The following is a 19,204-nucleotide window of genomic DNA, read 5'->3' as shown; positions in this document are numbered from 1 at the left end:
TTGATTTAACTTTGGCATGGAGTATTACGCTTTTTGATTTAAATGATTGTTTAGAAATGATTTGGATTTTGAACATAACTCGAAATATCAGAATAAAGGTAAATTTATTTCGAATTTCTCAATGGCAACGAAACGCTTAAGAATATGTTCTCTAAATGTATCAGGACTTAATAATGTGAACAAAAGGCAGAAAGTCGCTGCTGAATTAAAGTATATAGGACCACATATAGTATGCATTCAGGAGACCCATATACCTTGGTCTAAGAGATTGGTCTTAACACAATTGGGATATACACTTGCAGTCGCTACGGGTCAAACTAGCATGATTAGGGGTGTAGCCATTATGGTTAAAGGGAACGTTGCTATAATTGGTAAAGCTTTGGCGGATAAAAAAGGTAGATGGGAAATAGTGGAAATAAGTGTAGACGGTAAGAATCTAACGCTTTGCAATATTTACGGATCAAATTTAGATGACCCAGAGGTAATAGCGGAAATGAACACTGAGCTAACTACATGGGCTCAACCCATAATCATTTGTGGGGACATGAACATAAATTTGACTAACACTGCTATAAAGAAAGGGCGGGCCATGTATAAAGGCCGCAAACAAAAAGTATATAAGGCATTGGCAAGCTTGATACAAGATCATGGGTTAGTGGATGTTTGGGGACAACTAAGATCACAAGATAATGGGTACACGTTCTACTCCTACCCACATAAAAAATTAGTCAGGCTTGATTATTTTTTCTCCCCTATTTCAATCACGTCAGGCGCAATTATTTCAATATATCCTAGAATATCATCTGATCACTCCCCGTTACTACTAGAGATTGATATGGATGTAAACAAACCCAGACAAACTAGCTTTACATTTGATAGAAAGCTAATTTTTAATGAGGAGTTTCAAGAACATATAAGAAAATGGATAAAGTTATATTTTGAAGAGAATGAGGGATCCAGCTCACAAGCCATAATATGGGATACTTTTAAAGCTGGATTTCGGGAGAATGTATAAGCTTTTCATCCAGGGCTCAGAAAAAAGCCAAATTAGAGCTAGATAGCTTATATGATCACTTAATTTTGTCGGAAACATTATTAATGCAGGAGATAATCAACAAAGGGCCAAGTCTAACTGAATTGGAGGATAAGGTTGCCAGGGACAAAGCGAAAATAACAGGTATCTGGTCTCAGGAAAATGCTAGGAAGTATCTTTCTTTAAAAATGGATAGTCATGAATATGGTGAAACAATCGGGAGAAGGCTGGCGATTCAATTACGCATCAAAGAGTCGGCCAGAAATATTGCTCAAATGAGAGATTCTGAAGGCACGACACAGTCGGCACCACAAGAGATACTTAAAATTTTCCAACGATTTTACTCTGAGCTATATGAGGGATCACTTTGTTCTGGATTAACTAACTGGAACACACTATTTGCAAAGGGCCTAAAAAGGTGGACTCAACTGTCTCTCTGGGCCTAGAGGATATAATTACAGAGGAGGAGCTGGATAGAGCTGTTAACAGTTTAGCAAAGGGTAAAGCCGCTGGTCCCGACAGACTACCTAGTGAAATATACTTACAATTTTATCATGACATTAAAAAAGAACTTCTAAAAACAGTGAGGGAAGCTCAGGTGGGGAATCCCCAAGAACATGGGCGGAAGCTACTATTGCCGTTTTTTGTAAAAAAGGGAAACCGGCAGATTGTGTAGGGTCATATAGACCGATCTCGCTGTTAAACTCTGACAATAAAATTTACTCTAAAATTTTAGCTAATCGGCTGTCAGATTGTATTACCCCTTTAGTTTCACAACATCAACACGGATTTATCCCCAGAAGGGGGACGACAGAACATGTAAATACAGTTATATCTCTTTTTGATACGGCTTCAGTATATAAGAATGACCTAGCGCTGATTCTGCTGGACGCGGAAAAAGCGTTTGATCGCGTGCAATGGGAGTATCTTTGGCAAACAATGAGTAAAATGGGATTTGGGGGAAGATTCATTAGAGCAATACAATCTTTGTATTTAAAACCAGTCGCAAAGATATCAGTCATGGGCCAACTTTCTGACAATGTCATTATAACACGAGGTACACGACAAGGTTGCCCATGCTCTCCTCTTTTATTTGCTCTCTACATAAACCCTTTTATTGAGTTATTGGACCAGAATATTTTGATCACCCCTTATAAAGTTCACAATCTTTATTTTTCGGTGTTTGCATACGCCGACGACATAGCAGTGGCAACAACTAATCCTGCAACAGCAATTAAAGAAATTGAACGATTAGCACAAATTTTTGGACTGATAACAGGATATAAATTGAACGAGACTAAAACTCAAATTCTCTGTTCTGATACAATTGCTTGGGCCGATAGTAGGGTGGTTAAAGAGGTGACCTATTTGGGAATTCTAATCAGGGCAAATATGGCGGAAATAGTGCAAGTTAATTGGAACACTTTAATGGCAAAAATTACGGCATCCCTGGATAGATGGGAAAGGCTGTATTTAACTATCATTGGAAGATCAAATGTGATAAAAATGAATATACTGCCAAAGGTATTGTATTTGTTTAGATCGATACCTTTAGAAATCACTAAAGATAAAATACAGAACTTGCAATCTAAATGCGGGAAATTTATATGGAGCCCGGGGAGACCTAGAAGGGCAATGAAATACATGACGCTGCCAATTTTAAGGGGAGGAATGGGGGTACCTGATTTTTTTCTTTATTACGTCACTTGTTTTTTATTGAAAATGAAAATTCTAATAACAGGAGTTAATGAAATGGATGATGTTAACATGCCAAATATTTTTGATATGCAGTTGGGGTCCAATGCAAAACTTATTCTTGTAAAAGAAATTGATGGGAGTTATTTCAAGCGAACAAGGTTCAAGGTAATCATGGGGGCTTTCAAGGTTTGGAAATGGTTCATGAAAAACATGGAATTACCAATAGTGTCATACTACACTCCGTTCAATGCACATAGGATTTTACCAGGCATTTTTTCTGATGTAATGGCTAATAAGTGGCAGCAAAAAGGTATTAAGACGCTAGGACACATGGTTAACATGAATGGGAAGTGTAAATCTTTTGAAGAGATCAAGGATGAATATTTACTGCCTAGATGGTATTTTTTTAAATACCTCCAAATACGGGATTATTTAACTCGAAGGGGTGGGAGTTTAAATCAACATCAAGTTATTGAAGAAATACGCAGATCAGTCAAAATTGGAGTAATTTATCAATCCTTGATCTCTGCTAAAAAAGATGACACAGATAGAGTGCAGTTGAAATGGAGAGAGTCGTTAGGTGATTCCGAGATTAATGTAGAAGATCTGTTAATCTTGTCTAAGGAAGGGCTCATGTCGGCAAACTTGAAAGCTCAGTTTTTTAAGTCATTATATGATTTATATTACACGCCCAAGAGAATGGCGAAATGGATAGTGGGAAGTCAGGGTAAATGTTTTCGCTGTGGTGAGGAGGATGCCGGAGCGGTACATGTTTTTTATAATTGTCTTAAGTTAAAGGGATTTATTAAGCACCTGGAAAAGTTTATTTCTTCAGTGATTAAAACAACGATAGTTATTTCTCCAGCAATGCTGCTGTTAGGAAAAATACAGAAAGACAATAACTTGGACATACTTTTTCAACACCGGCATTTTATTTTTTTTGCAATGACAGTGGGACGCCTCTGTATCGCCAGGGAATGGTTACAGGAAAAACCACCGGACTTTCTGCAATGGCGTGCTAAAATGCTGAGCTTATATAATTTGGAGTGGAGTTTATTTTCAATCAAAGGATCAAGGAAAAAAAGACTGGGCATCAAAATTTGGGGCTCCTTCCGAGACTATTATGAGTCATGAATTTATCTCTCTTGAAAGCTAAAATATAAATAACTTGGACTTTATTTTGACTTTATTATTGCATGATGTATAGGCTGAAAGTCAACTTGAGATGTGTTTGTTAGTTTGCTGTGCTAAGAACAATAAAAATAAAAAAATAAAAAGAAATAAAGAGATAATAAAATGATAACTTGCGTTATTATCATTTTATTTTCTCCTACTTCTGCAGCTTTGCGTGAAGGGGCGGGTGCAATGACTGGATGGCCGGCCCTCTCGGGCCGCCCAACTCAGTCTTGCACACTTCGCTAGTTCTCCATGCAGGCTGCATTACAACCTGCATTGAGAACGTGCCTAGGCTCCCAATCTGAGCCTGAGCGCCGAAACACGGCGCTCAGACCATTCACAATGCTGCTAAGGCAGTGTTGTGATTGGTTGACTGGGAGCCTGGGTGTGCTTCCTGTAGTTCAGGTCAGCGAGGGAGGACTTAGGAGGAGAGATGTGGCGAGGAAGTGGTAAGAAGGTACGTTATTATTTAATTTTTTGCTACACACTTCTCCGCGTCCTCCCGCCCCTGCCCCTACCTCCGATCCGTGCTGGCCGCTGCTGAAGACATTTGTACCTGAACACCTCTGGCCCCAGTCAATTAATCATGCTTATAGACCACTTCACTGGACCATCTGAAAATTCCAACTCCTCCAAAATGGAAATCTTCCCATGTTAAAGGAAATTAGTCCGTCTCCGTTGTCCTCAACTAGAGCAGAATCGGGATGTGATTATGGACTTCAACCTCTTACTCCAAACACAAGTCTCTCAAGTTATTCAATGCTTTTTCCACAGAATGAGAATATTATGTTGTATCTTCCTTCACTTGAGCTTTCCCCACAGAATATGGCCTCAAAAGCAATAGAGGTATGTCGCAAACCAACCTTTAAGGCCCTGCTTTGGTTTCCAAACCTAAGACGCCTCTCCTTCAAATCTCTTTTCATTGCTCACTGTGTGATCCATGGGATCAAGTCCATTTTCCTACAGTCCATCTCAGAATCTACATTTTAATGATGGAGGCGTAGCTTAGTCAGTGACATTTGGGGAGTTGAATCTTACATTTCCCAAAGAAAAAATCAGCGAGCACCAGAGTGAATGGGTGAGATGCCAGAGGTTCAGGTTGAACTGTTTCCATCAAAAGCAGGGCCTACCAAAGTTAAGGTCTGCCCACCTGATTTTGAGTTGGGCGCACTGCAAGTTTTTACACTGATGAAGTAACATTTACTATGCTGCTGTAACCCACGAGTACTCATAGTATGGACCGCGGGCCGCCAGCGGCCGGGCAAGCCTTCCTTGGCGGCCCGCGGACCTTGGAGACATCGTACCTATGTGTCTTTTTTTAATTTTTTTTTTTAAAGGGTGTCAGCAAACACCGCCGGTTGCAGCAGCGCGGATTCCGGGAGACTCTGCTCAATGGGGCCGAGCGATTCCAGCGATAGTCCGAGTGGAGATGCAGGGGTGCTAAGAAGAGGTGAACTACATCAAAGCCTCATTAACAAGGAAATGGTCTTTTAAAGACCTGTGGGAGGGAGGGAGACAGAGGGAATGAGACAGAGGGAGACAGAGGGCGACATACAGAGGGAGACAGAGGGAGGAGGACGACAGAGGGAGGGCGTCAGAGGGAGGGAGACAGAGGGAGGGAGACAGAGAGAGAGTGACAGACAGAGGGAGAGTGACAGACAGAGGGAGGAAGACAAAGAGAGAGGAAGGGATACAGAGAGCGAGAGGGAGGGAGACAGCGAGTGAGACAGGGAGAGGGAGGGAGACACACAGAGGGAGGAGGGTGACAGACAGGGAGAAAGACAGAGGGAGAGGGAGGGAGACAGAGAGAGAGAGAGGGGGAGGGAGGCAGAGAGTGAGTGAGACAGAGAGGGGGAGGGAGAGAGAGGGAGAGAGAGAAAGGGAGAGGTAGAGAGAAGGAGGGAGACAGAGAGAGATGTGTGTATGCCGGGTCTGGTGGCTCAGTGGACGAAGGTGTCCGCTGTAGGGACCTGTGTTCACACTTTTTTTTACTGACCCGCCCCCACCGGTGCAGCCCTCGGCCACAAACCACACGGTAAATTTGGCCCCCATGAGAAAATTTGTGAGTACCCATGAAGTAACCAGACGGCACAAAGGCGTAGTGGAAATCAGAGACTGTCTGCCCTATTTTGAGTAAACTGTCGGATGACTTTTTGTTTTATCTGTCCATCATCACTAGGATAGTAAAAAAAGAAAAATTACCTCCACCATGGGAGGAAACTCCCTTTGTGTGGGGGGTCACAAAGCTTGCTAGCCAGCCATCATGTTTTGATGGAGCCATCAGTCAAACCTTTTGTTCATAGACCTGCCAAATGTACATAGATGTCCGCAGGTGCAGAGGACTTTTCTAAATTTGATGGCTGTAGTCAAGGTAGGATGACTGACGTAAAGTCCTCTGCCCCCTGTCTTGCTTTACTCTGTCTGCCAAACCCTTAATCAGTCCCTATATCTAGTGTGGCACAGTAGGAAAAAGACAATGGTGTGGCATGCCAACCTGAGCAGTTGCTAGTGGTTAGACTATGTGCAGGCATTCATCTCATCACTTTTTGGAGTTTGGTTTTGTCACTAGGATGCCAGGAAACCTTGTTCATATTTCTAAGCCTATTACAGCCAGTGTTTGTGAATTCCAAAAAGTAGTAAATTTGCATCCCGTCAAAGAGTACCTCTGCGCAGGTTTGCTACTTTTTGATAAACTGATCACTACATATATTTAAGACCCATGTCCAAAAAATGAACAAGTTAAAAGCTCTTAGAGAAATCAGGGCAACGAGGAAAACCAACATAGACATAGCAGACCCGACTTAGGGACTCAGACATAACTATCAAGCAAAGAAAGCATGTTTTTGGGGTGGGGGTCGTCCCAAACCTCCCCGCCAAGCACCCACCTGTTGACTTTATGCCCCTGTTTAAGGAGATACCTCAAATCTTGAGTGACCTGTCTTGTCCATTCTTCCATTTTAATAAATATCATTATTGGCAACTCCTCTTGGTACAAACATTCAAGCTACGGAGAAACCTCCTGAAAATAAGGATTCGCAGCATCTCGTATAATTCAGGAAAGTAGTAAAGATCTGTCTGAAACCCAAAACACGAGTCACCTGATTTTAGGATACAGGTTGTACTGGTTTGTATATGCAAATTATGATACTGTTTCTTGTACTCTTTCATATCTCACTTCACGTGTAAGACAGTGCTACATTCGTTCTTCCACATGTTTTGAGCACTTCCCTAAACCTTAAGCATGGCACCGAATAAAACAGCTAATAGGTTAATCCTCAAACAATCACTTTTTTCCAAAGACGCACAACAAACAGAATAGGTATTTACTCTGCAAGTCAGAAAGCGCATAGGTGACACTTCAGGGTTTGGAAAAGACTATACAAATGATACAATTCAAACTAGACTAGTGTATCAACGTTGAAAGCATACATTTATCAAACCTAAATACATGTCTGATTCACCAAGACCTGTCGGTCTCAGATGGTATCTTTATGAACTACATGACACTGAACCTAAACCACATGATTTCAACAACAGACTCTTGGAAATTCAACTTTACGATTTTGGGCAAAACACCTAAAGAGATTGAATCACTGCTCACACAAAATCAAGACCTGCTAATTGTCAGGTTTTCTCCCCCTAGAGACCTTAAGCCGAAGATTCACAGTCGGAAGAAGCGCCTTTAGGGACACCAGCTATCCACTTCCACCCTTTTGTATTGTCACCCACCGCTCTTTGTCATGTTGCACATTACACTTGAATTTGGCAATATGGAGGTCCAAATACCAGTTATTGAATGCCTATATATTTTTTGTCATGCTCCCACTTACTTCTGTGACTTCACAGAGGACTAGACCAGATAATGAGGTGTTGCGAGTGATACCAGACCTTGTGTAATTTAATATGATGTCACATGTGAGGCCACAATTACTGCACTAGGGCAAGTTATTCGTGTTTAGCTAACTACAACTGATGTGTTTTTGCTGGCAAACCTTACCATAGTATCACTTTAGCTGTAGTGTTTTCAGCGAATTTTTGAGTTTTTTAAACACACCTTAATCTTCTGAACAGTTACCCATACATTCCTTTAGGATTTTATTTTGAGTAAATGTTTAGATTTTGTCTAAGGCCCTTATTATGAGTCTGGTGGTCCAAGTACTGCCAGACTCACGGTGGCGTTCTCCTGACCGCCCTATTACGACTAGGGGGTCTGGCCTCCCTGGGACCCCCCGCAACCGCCAGGGAACCACAGTTCCTTGGTGGTTGTGCGGCGGTCCTGGGGTCGCAATATGCTTGACCGGCTGCTGTGGCCCGCCAAGCATATTACGAGTCTCTTCACCGCCACACTTTTCATGGCAGTGCGACTGCCATGAAAAGTGTGGCGGTGAGGAAACAAATCAGGCCCTACAGGACCACCTGGTGCCTCATGCGATGTGGTTGCAAACAAGGGGGCAGAACTTGTACCCTCCTGTGTACTTGCACACCAGTACCAGCACGGACGGAATGGACTGCAGCAGTCCGTGCCGTGCAGGTATTGCCTTTGACATTTCCCATTGCAGTGCCTATTTCATAGGCACTGTCCTGAAAACGCCAAAGAACCACCCGTCAGACCAGGAGAAAACTCCTGATCTGGTGGGCGATTCATACACGGGTTTGACGGTGCCAGATAAGGACGGTCCCACTCCCGCAATACCAAACTCATAATAAGGCTCTATGATAATCTGATTCTAGATTCCAGAAATGAGTAAAGTGCTGGGTCTCTTTGGTCCATGGTATTAAAGGAAGATACCCGATGAAGGAAAAAGAGCAAGTTCAAATAGATCTTTACCATTAACAAAAAGACCAATGAACGTGCATGACTAAAGCGTAGGAAATAAGATTGAGAAGGTGGTAGCGAGGATTATGAACACCAAAATAATAGAGATTGCTGTAAGAGAAAACGAAATATAAAAGACTTGAACGCTTCCACCTTTTGTGTCTTTAACATAACATAACAAGCTTATAGGCATGCAAGAAAGTTACACAACTGTCAGGTGTGAGTAGTTGTATGTGTTGTTTTGCTTTATAACGTTGCTTCAGTTGGTCCATATTGTTCCACTCTTAAACAAATGTGAGTAGACTATTCAATATCAACACTTAAGTAATATTATACATTTCTATTGAATTTTCAAGGTAATTCCCGTGGAAAAGCTTGTGAAAGGCCGCTTCCAGGATAATTTAGATTTCATCCAGTGGTTTAAGAAGTTCTTTGATGCTAATTATGATGGCAAAGAGTACAACCCCATGGAGGCTCGACAAGGACAAGATGCCCTTCCACCTCCTGATCCTGGTGAACAGATCTTCAACCTGCCTAAAAAGCCTCACCATGCAAACTCTCCCACAGCAGGTATTGTGACATTTTTCTAAGGTGGTATGACTGCCTAGGCTTCAAGAAGTATATATTTGTACATTGAACGATGCTGTTTCCAAGGCTTCAGACTGTGGTACGTGTTGCTGCAGAAGACAAGCGTCCACTTGGAAGGACTACCGGCAGATGTGTACGCTTATTAGCAGATAATGTCTGGGAATCCTATGTTTGAAAGTGTGCCACTGCCACTGATTGTTTCCCTGCTGAGGCATGACCAGAGTGGCCATGAATCTCTTCTGGAGTTAACTATTGAGCAGGGTTAAAGGCAGCAGCCCTCGTTCCGCCTCTCTAACATTAATTGTAATCAACCAAAGGTCTTAATAAGAATTAATGTCCTTCTCTCGCTGGTTCATGAAACTGCAAGTGTAATCTACTTTGATGTTTTTGGAACACTTCCCCAGCCTGAATGTTGTCGCAGAGCCAACAACACATTGATTTATGTTGTAAAATGTGCTGAATTTTCAGGCATGGTAATCTGCTAAATGAGCTTTAGATCATTGCATCAAGTGCATCCCTCTGATGCAGTTTCAGGGGCACACGATTGCAATATCTTCCATGCACGTGTCATGCAGACACCAATAGATTAGTAAGCAAGGCACAGTAATGGTGGTACACAGATCTGATTGGGCTACAGCAACAGTCGAGTTATATGTGCTCTTTCTGCTTCTCTTTGGCAAGTTACATTTCGGGTGGCTCATAAGAAGGTAACATATGCTAGTTCTCAGTTTCTAAATCTTTTAAAGGGAAACAAGAAGGGCCACGAGAAGATGTTAAAGAATGTCCTGCTGCAGACCATGTCCATGTACCAGTTATTGTGAACACAGACAGGAGTGATGGAATACACAAAATCGGGCAGACCTTCATACTGAGTCCTGGTTGTGCCCTCTGCGTTCACTCTCGCTACACAAGGCTTGTTATTCATAAACTAATATAAACAAATTCCCCTGGTATCGTTGCTCTACTGTGAAGTCATCCATATTTGACTTCATTTTCTATAGGCTGGGTTGTGACATGAAATTTCCTTTTGTGCTTTTATTCCACACATATTTTGGGTCAATTCTAATGGCCTTCCTAACCTGTGTTTCTCAGTAAAGCATCCCTCTCAGTCAAGTCTTTGCAGTTTGCTGCATTCTCAAACTAAAATGCTTTGGACACGTAATGTTGACCCTACTTCTGTAACACCAGGTAACATCACATATCAATGGCAAGTGTTCAACTGGTAGACCCTTGGTACAGAAATGACATATTACTTGTCTCATGACACACTCAGGTTGCTTCCTTTTCCTAAAGGGTGAGATGAAGGAGGGAGAGTAGGGTACAGAGGAGAGCAGTTTTACAGATAGTAAGACATTGTAATTGTGCATTTCTTAGAGTTCCTTTCCAGCGGTGGTTCCTCCACTATGGCGGAGGAGCGTCGCCCCCCCTGCCCGCAGTAGCTGTAAAACTTGAAAAATAAAACGATACTAAAGCAAGTTTATTAGCTTTTTATTTTATCCCATGCTATGGAGTCTTGGGGCGTGGCTATGGCAATGACAGGCACAGGGGAAGTGGTAGGTGCACTGTTCTCAGTGTGCATGACGGTTTGGACAGCCATCTCAGGCCGGCCATACCGTCATGCGCACTGAAGCTCTCTCCAACCCGAGCTGCGCTGCTGGGTCTGAGAGAGCAGACAAAGTCTCCCTGGAAGCGCAAATCCAGAGCACTCAGGCCAATGCTGGTGCTGCTGTCATGCTGTGAGAGCAGTGTCAGTGCAGTCTGGGAGCCTGTGCCTGCAGTGCAGCCAGAAATCGGCAATGCGATGGAATTGAGGTTTTTGTTTTTTGTTTTATCCCCCCCATCTCCTTGCCCACCACTTTGCCCCGACACCAGCTGCAACTGTTCCTTTCAACTATTTTGTGTAAGAGCAAGTCTAGTAATTTTCTAAACCCGAAAAGGGCCTTTTGCTACATCGGCATCGAGCCCAAATCTTTTCCTGGCCTCTGCGTTGAATATTCAGAGTTATGCTCTCAAAGTGTATGTGTAGGAATTTACAATGTGTTTTTTAAACAAAATCAATTTGTCGCCTTGAAAGGAAAGGCACTCCAGCTCTGTAATGTTGAAGCTAGTCAGCGTTCTTGTTCAATTATCATTTATGGGGAATTACTGCTAGGGGATTAAGTGAGCTGTATAGTAATAAAGCTCCCTAATGAGTATATGATTGTACACTGGGAGAGACCCATACCTTGAAAAAATGCTAAGGCTGGGGAACCCCAAACATAGTGCAACATGGAAGAATATTTTACTGCATAACGTCTTGAGAGTCTGAAAAGACTACTATGGCTATTCACAAAGATAAGTAACACGTGTGAGTAATTTACACATGTAAATTTACTCTTATTTTTTTGACCAAATTTACTACTTTTGGCAATTTACAAAGTCCGAGTGTAAAATTACTCAAAAGTGTAGGCTAAGACAGCTCCATCCCCTGGAAAGGGAGGTGGAGCCTACAAGTGTAAGTTACTACTAAGAAACAGTGGCATGTCTAGAACCACACAGGGCCAATCCTTGGTAACAGAACATCCTCCCATAGAAAATAATTAAGGCAGGGACTTAAATGTAAACTCTATAGAAAATAATATTAGTAAATTAAAGTGTTTCTAATACTTAGAAATATAACTAAACATAATAATAATGTTAACAATATACAAGTTGTACATATTTTTAATTGAACAATAAAATATTGTAATAACCTTTTTGCATTTAAAAATTAATGTGACAATACATTGTATTTAATGTTGTTAAATTACTTTTAATTATACACACCCCTTTTGATAAATAGTCATGCTTAATAGTAAAACAAATAACGTACTTTAGGTGGGAAATTAATATTTAATTTAACCTTGAGAAATAATTTTATGTAATATGATATATTTTAAATAATAACATTTTAATTCAACATTTAATTAATAGTGCTGCAGATGTTTTTTTATTAGATCTACATTTAAAATAAATATGTATACATTTAAAATAAATATATAGGGGTGTCCTGGCTACAACATTGAGAATTCACCCACAGATGATGCAAACTAAATTAGATTATTAATTTTTATTGGAGTCTACCCATATAAAATAGAGATGCTAGACGTCTGACGTTTATGTGCAAAATCTCTATATATATTCCACGATTCAATATGAGACTTTTAATTCCTGTTATACAATCCTCAATTAGACTCATGTGGACTTTCCACTGCATGTAAAAAACCTAAATAAAGTTGTTAGAAAAATTAAATAAATATATAAGAATAATTTGCAGTATTAATTTCCAAGTTGAATATTTTGCTTAACTCTACTCAACTAGAGTATGCAGGTGATGGCCATCAGGTGGCTAAAGTTGTGTTTTTCAATATTGGTCCAGGACAGTGTGTGGAGGAATATTACCAGAGCCACAATGATGTGCTTCTACCATGATAGACAATGGAGAAACATGATCTCAATCAAGTGTCACCTGGCTATAATTAGTCTTGCTAGTCAGAAGGCGTGATTGATGATATGTTTTGTTATTCTAAGTTAAAAACAGGCTAGTTCCTTTACAAATTCAAAATTGTTTCAAACTCAGAAAACATTTTTTATATACTTTGGTTTCAACTGTCTCTTTGAATGAGAGCCTTTTTCTCGTTTTGGGTTTGTTTGTAAGGAGCTGCTTCTGTTTTACAGTCAGCCGTATATATGTTTTCCTTTGTTGTCTTCATATTGGTTCCTATACCATAGTCCTGTGCATCCATGCGATTGACCATTAGATGCTAAGTCTTGAAAACTGGATTCTTGGACGCAGTAAATGGGCCCGATATTTCTAATCCGTCATCAGATCAAAGGAGCCCTACCCACCATGAAACCCTTGAGACAAAGTAAGCAATCTGTGGACGAGGCAGACTATATTCTCTCCAATGTGAGGCATGTTAATCAGTTTACCATGGAATCATTTTACGTAACACGGTCCCACTGCAAACATCTTGCAGGTCTTCCACTGTCTTCTTTCCTGTCTAGATTGTTCTAATGTTGCAGGGTTTCTGTACTCACACAGAACTGTGCACAGAGGAGTGGAACCTCGGCAAATTAGGGTGTCCCAAAACTTACCTTAGCAACCAACTCACCCCTTACCGAGCTAGCTACAGTGTCTCATTGGACATATCAAACTCCCAATGTTTAGACAAACCAGAACATGAACTTACAGTACCTCAGGGTACGTGGGACTCATGAACACTCTTTCGTTATCTTATCATTACAAACCAGAACATGGAGTAAAGAAGACACATGTGCATTTGAAATGTTTATTTACTAATGCCGTCTTCTCAGGCGCAGTATCTTAGATAATACAAGTATACTTATTATCAGTAGCAAAATTATCAGCATAGTTACTAAGACATAAAAAGCGAATGGTGACAGCATGTTAACATGCTGTAATGAATAAGAGTTAACAACACTTATATTTCACCCTCCCTAACACATATATTATATTATTAGCTAAGAAGGTCTCTTTGGGTTGTTTTAGGGCGGGCCCATACCTTAGTGTCCTAGCATGAAGGAATCACATCAGCATACACCAGCTCTCTCTGCATGTGCACCGCATCAAGTGTGTTAACTATTCTCGTGCAAAGCAATATCAATCCCGCCTCAAGCCCAAGTTGGCAAAGGCTGCACTTGTGTTATGACTATGAAGGCGTGGAGATCAGACCTCATAACAATTCCATATCGTGTTGCTCCTGAAACTTCAGCACTCTCCGTGCAGACATGGTTTATTAAACAAAACTGATATCAGAGCAATAACATATTATTCTCACATACACCACGGCAAACCACTAGGTTGAAAGCTAAGTCAACAATTAAGGGTCGTGTGCAGAAGTTGCAAGAAAGGAAAATGGCGTTTAAATCTCAAATGTACCTACGCTAACTTAACACGATATAAGGATATATAGGAGCTATACAACACCCCCCCATGATCCGAGAACGGACTAAATAAGATAACAGAAGTGCCATCACATGAGAGCAGAATCCAATTATAAACGAGCATGAATAAAAATTCAATTATAAAAACTAATGCTAAAAAATAGCCTACAAGTATAATGTGGCTCAAGCCAATAGGCAAGCAAAAATAAAATGTCTTGACCAAAAGTCAATAAACTCAAGGAAATGCTATCAATCAGCATGTCCATTTGAGGCAGTGTCTATCATAAGACTGTATATGAAAAGTAAGCTGCAACAGCCTCCAGGAGGAAGTCACTGTCCTCATCCGAAAACAGTTCAGCCATCCAATTTAAAAGATGAAAGGAACACACGTGATCTTCCAGCACCGGATCCTCTATAACCATCAGAGGACAGCTCGGTGGGTTTTCAAGAAAACTTAGTTCCAAGAAATTTTGCGCTGCCGACAACACATCCCAGGGACCCATTAGTCCATGTGCCACCGCCAAGGCCATAATCCTTTCGTCAGAACAAACCAACTCGTGAGCAATGATAGGACTCATCAGTTGATCAAAATCGACGTCAGAAGATATTGGTCCGCAGAGACACAAATCAATGGCCCAAAGGAAATCACAGGTCAGGCAGCGAAATACAGGCTGGACACAGGTGAAATAGGAGAACCGAAAAGATAATCCAAACGCCGTGCTTAGAGTCGCCAACGGCAGTGTGCCATAATAATCAAGCATGCGGTTGCGAAACCGCGTCAGTAGCAGCTGAGCGTGGTCTTGCACAGGAAGGGCATCCATATTTAAAAAGGCAGAAAACCACCAATGCGCCAGCCGCTAATGCAAGTAAAAACGGGAACCCTCCAAATAAGGATGAAAAAATAGAATGGAAGAAGGCAGGGATGACTCCAAAAATCTTCTCAAAGGAAGTCACGAGACCACCGCTAACAACTTTAAAAAAATGCGCTAGGCCCGTTGTGGAGGATGCGTTAAAAATAGAACGGACCATGGCTCCGAAATGCAAAGGCAAATCAGTGTTTAAAAGAGCCTGAACCTCCGTACGGGTGTTAGCAATGTGAAGCACGAAAGTTTCACGGGCCGAGCTCAAGGCCACCTCTTTCTGGGACAATAGAGCTCTTATTCTAGCCATGCCGCTGAATTCTGCTCCCAAGGTCGGTATCTGTGGCCAAATGGAAGACTCCCTATGTTCACGTGTGGGAGGATAAAGAACATTTCTGCAGCAAATAACTCGCTCACTAACTGTTACTATGAAAGCTATACCTTTAATTAAACCACAACAGTTTTCATTATTGAGCATTAAATAACTACCATTCTCTAACAATTTAAACGTGGGGATGATAGCAGGAACTGGCGTGCCCTGCAAAACGCAAGCCATATTCGGTCGGTCCTTGTTACATGAACCGTGTAACTGTATGTGTCTGCACAATAAAGAATGATCTGGCGTCTCAGTACACTCATCCCCTGTTAGATAAACTTCTTGTTCATCCTTGAAACATCTGTATGTGTATGGGAGTGACCAGACCTCATGAAGAAAACCGCTACCTAAGGGTTCAAAACGACCTATTGGCACATATTTCATACAATTAGAAAACTTATATAAAGCAAAAGGCAGTGTTATTAAACCGTGGATAAGCCACGTAGCAGCAGTGGCTTCTGCCACAGAAAAAGGTAAAGATTCCAACCTTTCAATATGTAGCATAGAAAAGGAAGCATCACGCATGGAAAGCAAGCGTTGTTTGTCTGTCAAATTAAACGGTGCAAATAAAGAGGAAACGTTCATGTATCCCCAGGGAACTTTACCCATTTTCAGAGTCTGAAGTGTCCATGCAAACTGCATGATTGACCGTAATTGATTTTGACCATGGTATAATACTGACACTTCATCATGCACAATATCAACAACAGACGACACAATATTATCTAATGTGTAAATTCTAGAGGAAAGCACGTTAATGCTATTGTCAACAACTGCAAGCACTTTCTCAAGATTCGCCTGATCAATAGCCCTAAGGCGTGAAGCAGCCTCAATCTGTGAGAGTTTCCAAATTTCATTGTAAACCCCATATAACCACCTTTTCGACCTGCCACTAGCTGGGCCTTTAATGAAATCATTCAAATCCACGTCTGCATTCAGTTTGGAAAGGTGATACTTAACCGCAGGTAAAGTTGAATGTTTCAGCCAAGCTTGACACAACTTGCCCACAGAGTAAGAGGTGACAGTATGACTCAAATCAAACCGGGGATCAGATCTAACAGTCTTAAAACCGTCAGTTATATTTAAAAACCTTTTTTGGCAAGAATCAGCACTACGGTGCCAAAGCAGCCAACCCTTGGGATTCATACTGGAAATGTTAAAGGAGGAATTAAGAAGCAGAGCCTGTATATCTTTAATAGACCATTGAGTAAAATTACTCCAATCCTCATATTCCTCCAACTCCGGGAAAGACGGGGCGTTTAACCTTTTAGATGTAGCCAATCCAAAGCATGTGGTCTGGGAAATGGTTTCATTTAAAAACAACATATGATTCGGGATGAGACATGCACGGTGCAAAGCCTCAGTGCCTCGTACCTGCCAGGCCCTTGAACCCCAAACCGATTTAAGGTCTATTGTTTCCTTCCATAACTCATAGCCCCCAGTAACTAATTGATCTAGGAAGGCCTTCGAGTACAACAATTTTGTATCGGTAAGTCTAACCTTGGACAGTGGCTGTTTGTGAAATTTAAAATAAAAGGACTCGGGATTGGACTGGTTAAAGTCAGTGAAATAAGTATACTTTTTAAGAAACGTTTCTGAACTCCCTTGTGTAGGTGCCGGGCAATGTTCCCACTGTGTAAAATTAACAGCATCCCTTCGGGAAGATGTCTTATGTAAGAAGTGATTGCCATAATGTTGGTAACAGAACAATTCACCATAATTAGCAGATTCTAAATATAAATCCTCAGCATCAAAAGCAGCATAGTACTTCAAATCAGAAAACAAACTTTCCACAGCATTAACATCCCAATCATCAGAACGAATGTTTTGTTTCACCACATCCCCCATATTCACTCTAAGCACATTAGGAACATTAACGACTTCCGTTGGGCCATGAATCTGAAAACGAACTGCATCCCACGCGATTCCATCCAGAACAGGCCATGCTGTGATGTTAACCAAAGTCAAGTCTCTTTTTAATCTGTGTGTAGAATGTGAAGAGGAAAGTGGGGCCAAAGTTCCATTTAAATGAGTAATGCAAGTTCTCTCCTCGACATAATGTCCATTCATAATCCGAAAAAAATAAAACACAAAACCAATTGACATAAAAAGGTAAACCGAAAAAAGGACCAGCCAAATGTATATCCAAGGAGGTATCAAAAAATGTTTTTTAAACAGGCTAGCATATACTGCAATTTTAGAGGGTTTTTTCGAGGCAAGGGAAGCAGAGTCAAATGAAAATCTGGATTCCGTGGCTAAACGAGCTTGCAGGTCAGGCATGGACAAATCAGTGGGGTATGTATAGTCCAATTCATCAACGTTAGTTCCGGGCAAATTATTTAATAATGGGCTGGAAACAGCAGGTAATTCGATGGCCACTTCAGGTTCAATATTCGAAGCAGTGGGCAAAATTGAATTTCTCACAATGGAAGGACAGGAAACAGCTGGTGTCATGCTAAGAAGAATCGGCCACTCTGTGTATCTTGACATTGTCAATAGAAATAAACCTGTTTTCCTTACGACCTGGAAGTGGTGGTAAAATGACTGTTCTCGTGCCCTTCACTCCAAGCACTGGGACCGGAGCTCGATAGGAGGGACCAAACTCTTTCTTGTTGTCGATCTTCTCTCGAACCAGTTCTCCAACTTGGGGTAGCCAGCCAACTACCGGGATCTGCAACGCATCATCCGATGTGGAGGGCAAATGTTCCTTTGCAAGACTGTCTCTGGTCTTTTGTAGATTCTGTAAAACATTGCAATGTTCATCTGCGTCAAAGGAAGTGGCGCGAACCACAGAGTCTAGACCGTCAAGGTCAGGGACGTACATCTTGATGCCAAAGAGCATTTCGTATGGGGTCCGCCCACCCAGAGACCTTCTAGGGAGATTATTAAGAGCACGCTGCACGCCATAGAGGTGAGCCAGCCAGTTTCTGCCAGTGCCTATAACTCGGGCTGTCAAAGATTGCTTTAAATCACGGTTCATTCGTTCAACTACACTATTACCCTCAGGTCGGTAGGGTGACGAAAACTTGACTTGGACCCCCATCGAAGTCATGGCATCCTTATACGCCTTAGAGGCGAAAGCCGGACCCTGATCCGAATGGAAGGTACCACAGGCAAAAATCCCTATAAAGATACGCAAATCTCTAATGACAGTCCGTGAATCAGCGCTGCGATGTGGCCATACCCACACAAAGCGTGTGCATGAGTCAACTGCTACTAAGATGTACTTATACGCAGTATCAGAAGAAAAAGGACCGCAGTGATCTAAATAAACACAGCCTAGTGGTTTATTAGAAATGTACAACTGAGTCTGTGGCGGACGCGTAGCAGTTGAAGGTTTAATCTGCTGGCATATGTCACAAAGAAGGACATAATCACGCGTCTGTTTGTACAGTCCCCGCCACCAGAAACGTAGTTGTAATTGGGTTACAGTGGCCGAGACGCCCGCATGCGCAGACGCCACACCTTCATGAGCCGCTGTAATCAAGTCTGCTCTGCGATCCGAGTTGGGAATCAGCCGTTCCCCAACATCAGGAATTGTCACAAAAGGAACCTTTTCGGGACTTAAGTGGTATTTATACTTCGAAGGGAATCCCGCAGGATGTTTACTTCCCTTCTCAGAGGCAGCAATCGCTGCCAAGATGTCGCTATCAATCTTGGTTTTAGACCTAGTAACTGCTGCAACTAAGTATGTAGATACTGCAGATTTCGCTGCTTCATCAGCAAGCGAG

General features: G+C 41.6%; 1 protein-coding gene across 4 annotated transcripts in view; it reads left to right on the top strand.

The window, feature by feature from the left end:
* Positions 1-19,204, top strand: part of MAPRE2 (microtubule associated protein RP/EB family member 2) — a 1,024,543-nt gene that overhangs the window by 889,946 nt on the left and 115,393 nt on the right. For all 4 annotated transcript variants that reach the window (XM_078687332.1, XM_078687330.1, XM_078687331.1 and 1 more), the window contains one exon: positions 9,080-9,293. In XM_078687332.1, coding sequence (XP_078543458.1) covers positions 9,080-9,293 — 214 coding nt within the window. The remainder of the gene's footprint in view (positions 1-9,079; positions 9,294-19,204) is intronic.

This window comes from Lissotriton helveticus, chromosome 4_1, assembly GCF_964261635.1.
Source record: "Lissotriton helveticus chromosome 4_1, aLisHel1.1, whole genome shotgun sequence".
Lineage (NCBI taxonomy): Eukaryota > Metazoa > Chordata > Amphibia > Caudata > Salamandridae > Lissotriton > Lissotriton helveticus.
The sequence above is the reverse complement of the archived record's forward strand: the minus strand, read 5'-3'. Positions and strand labels throughout refer to the sequence as shown.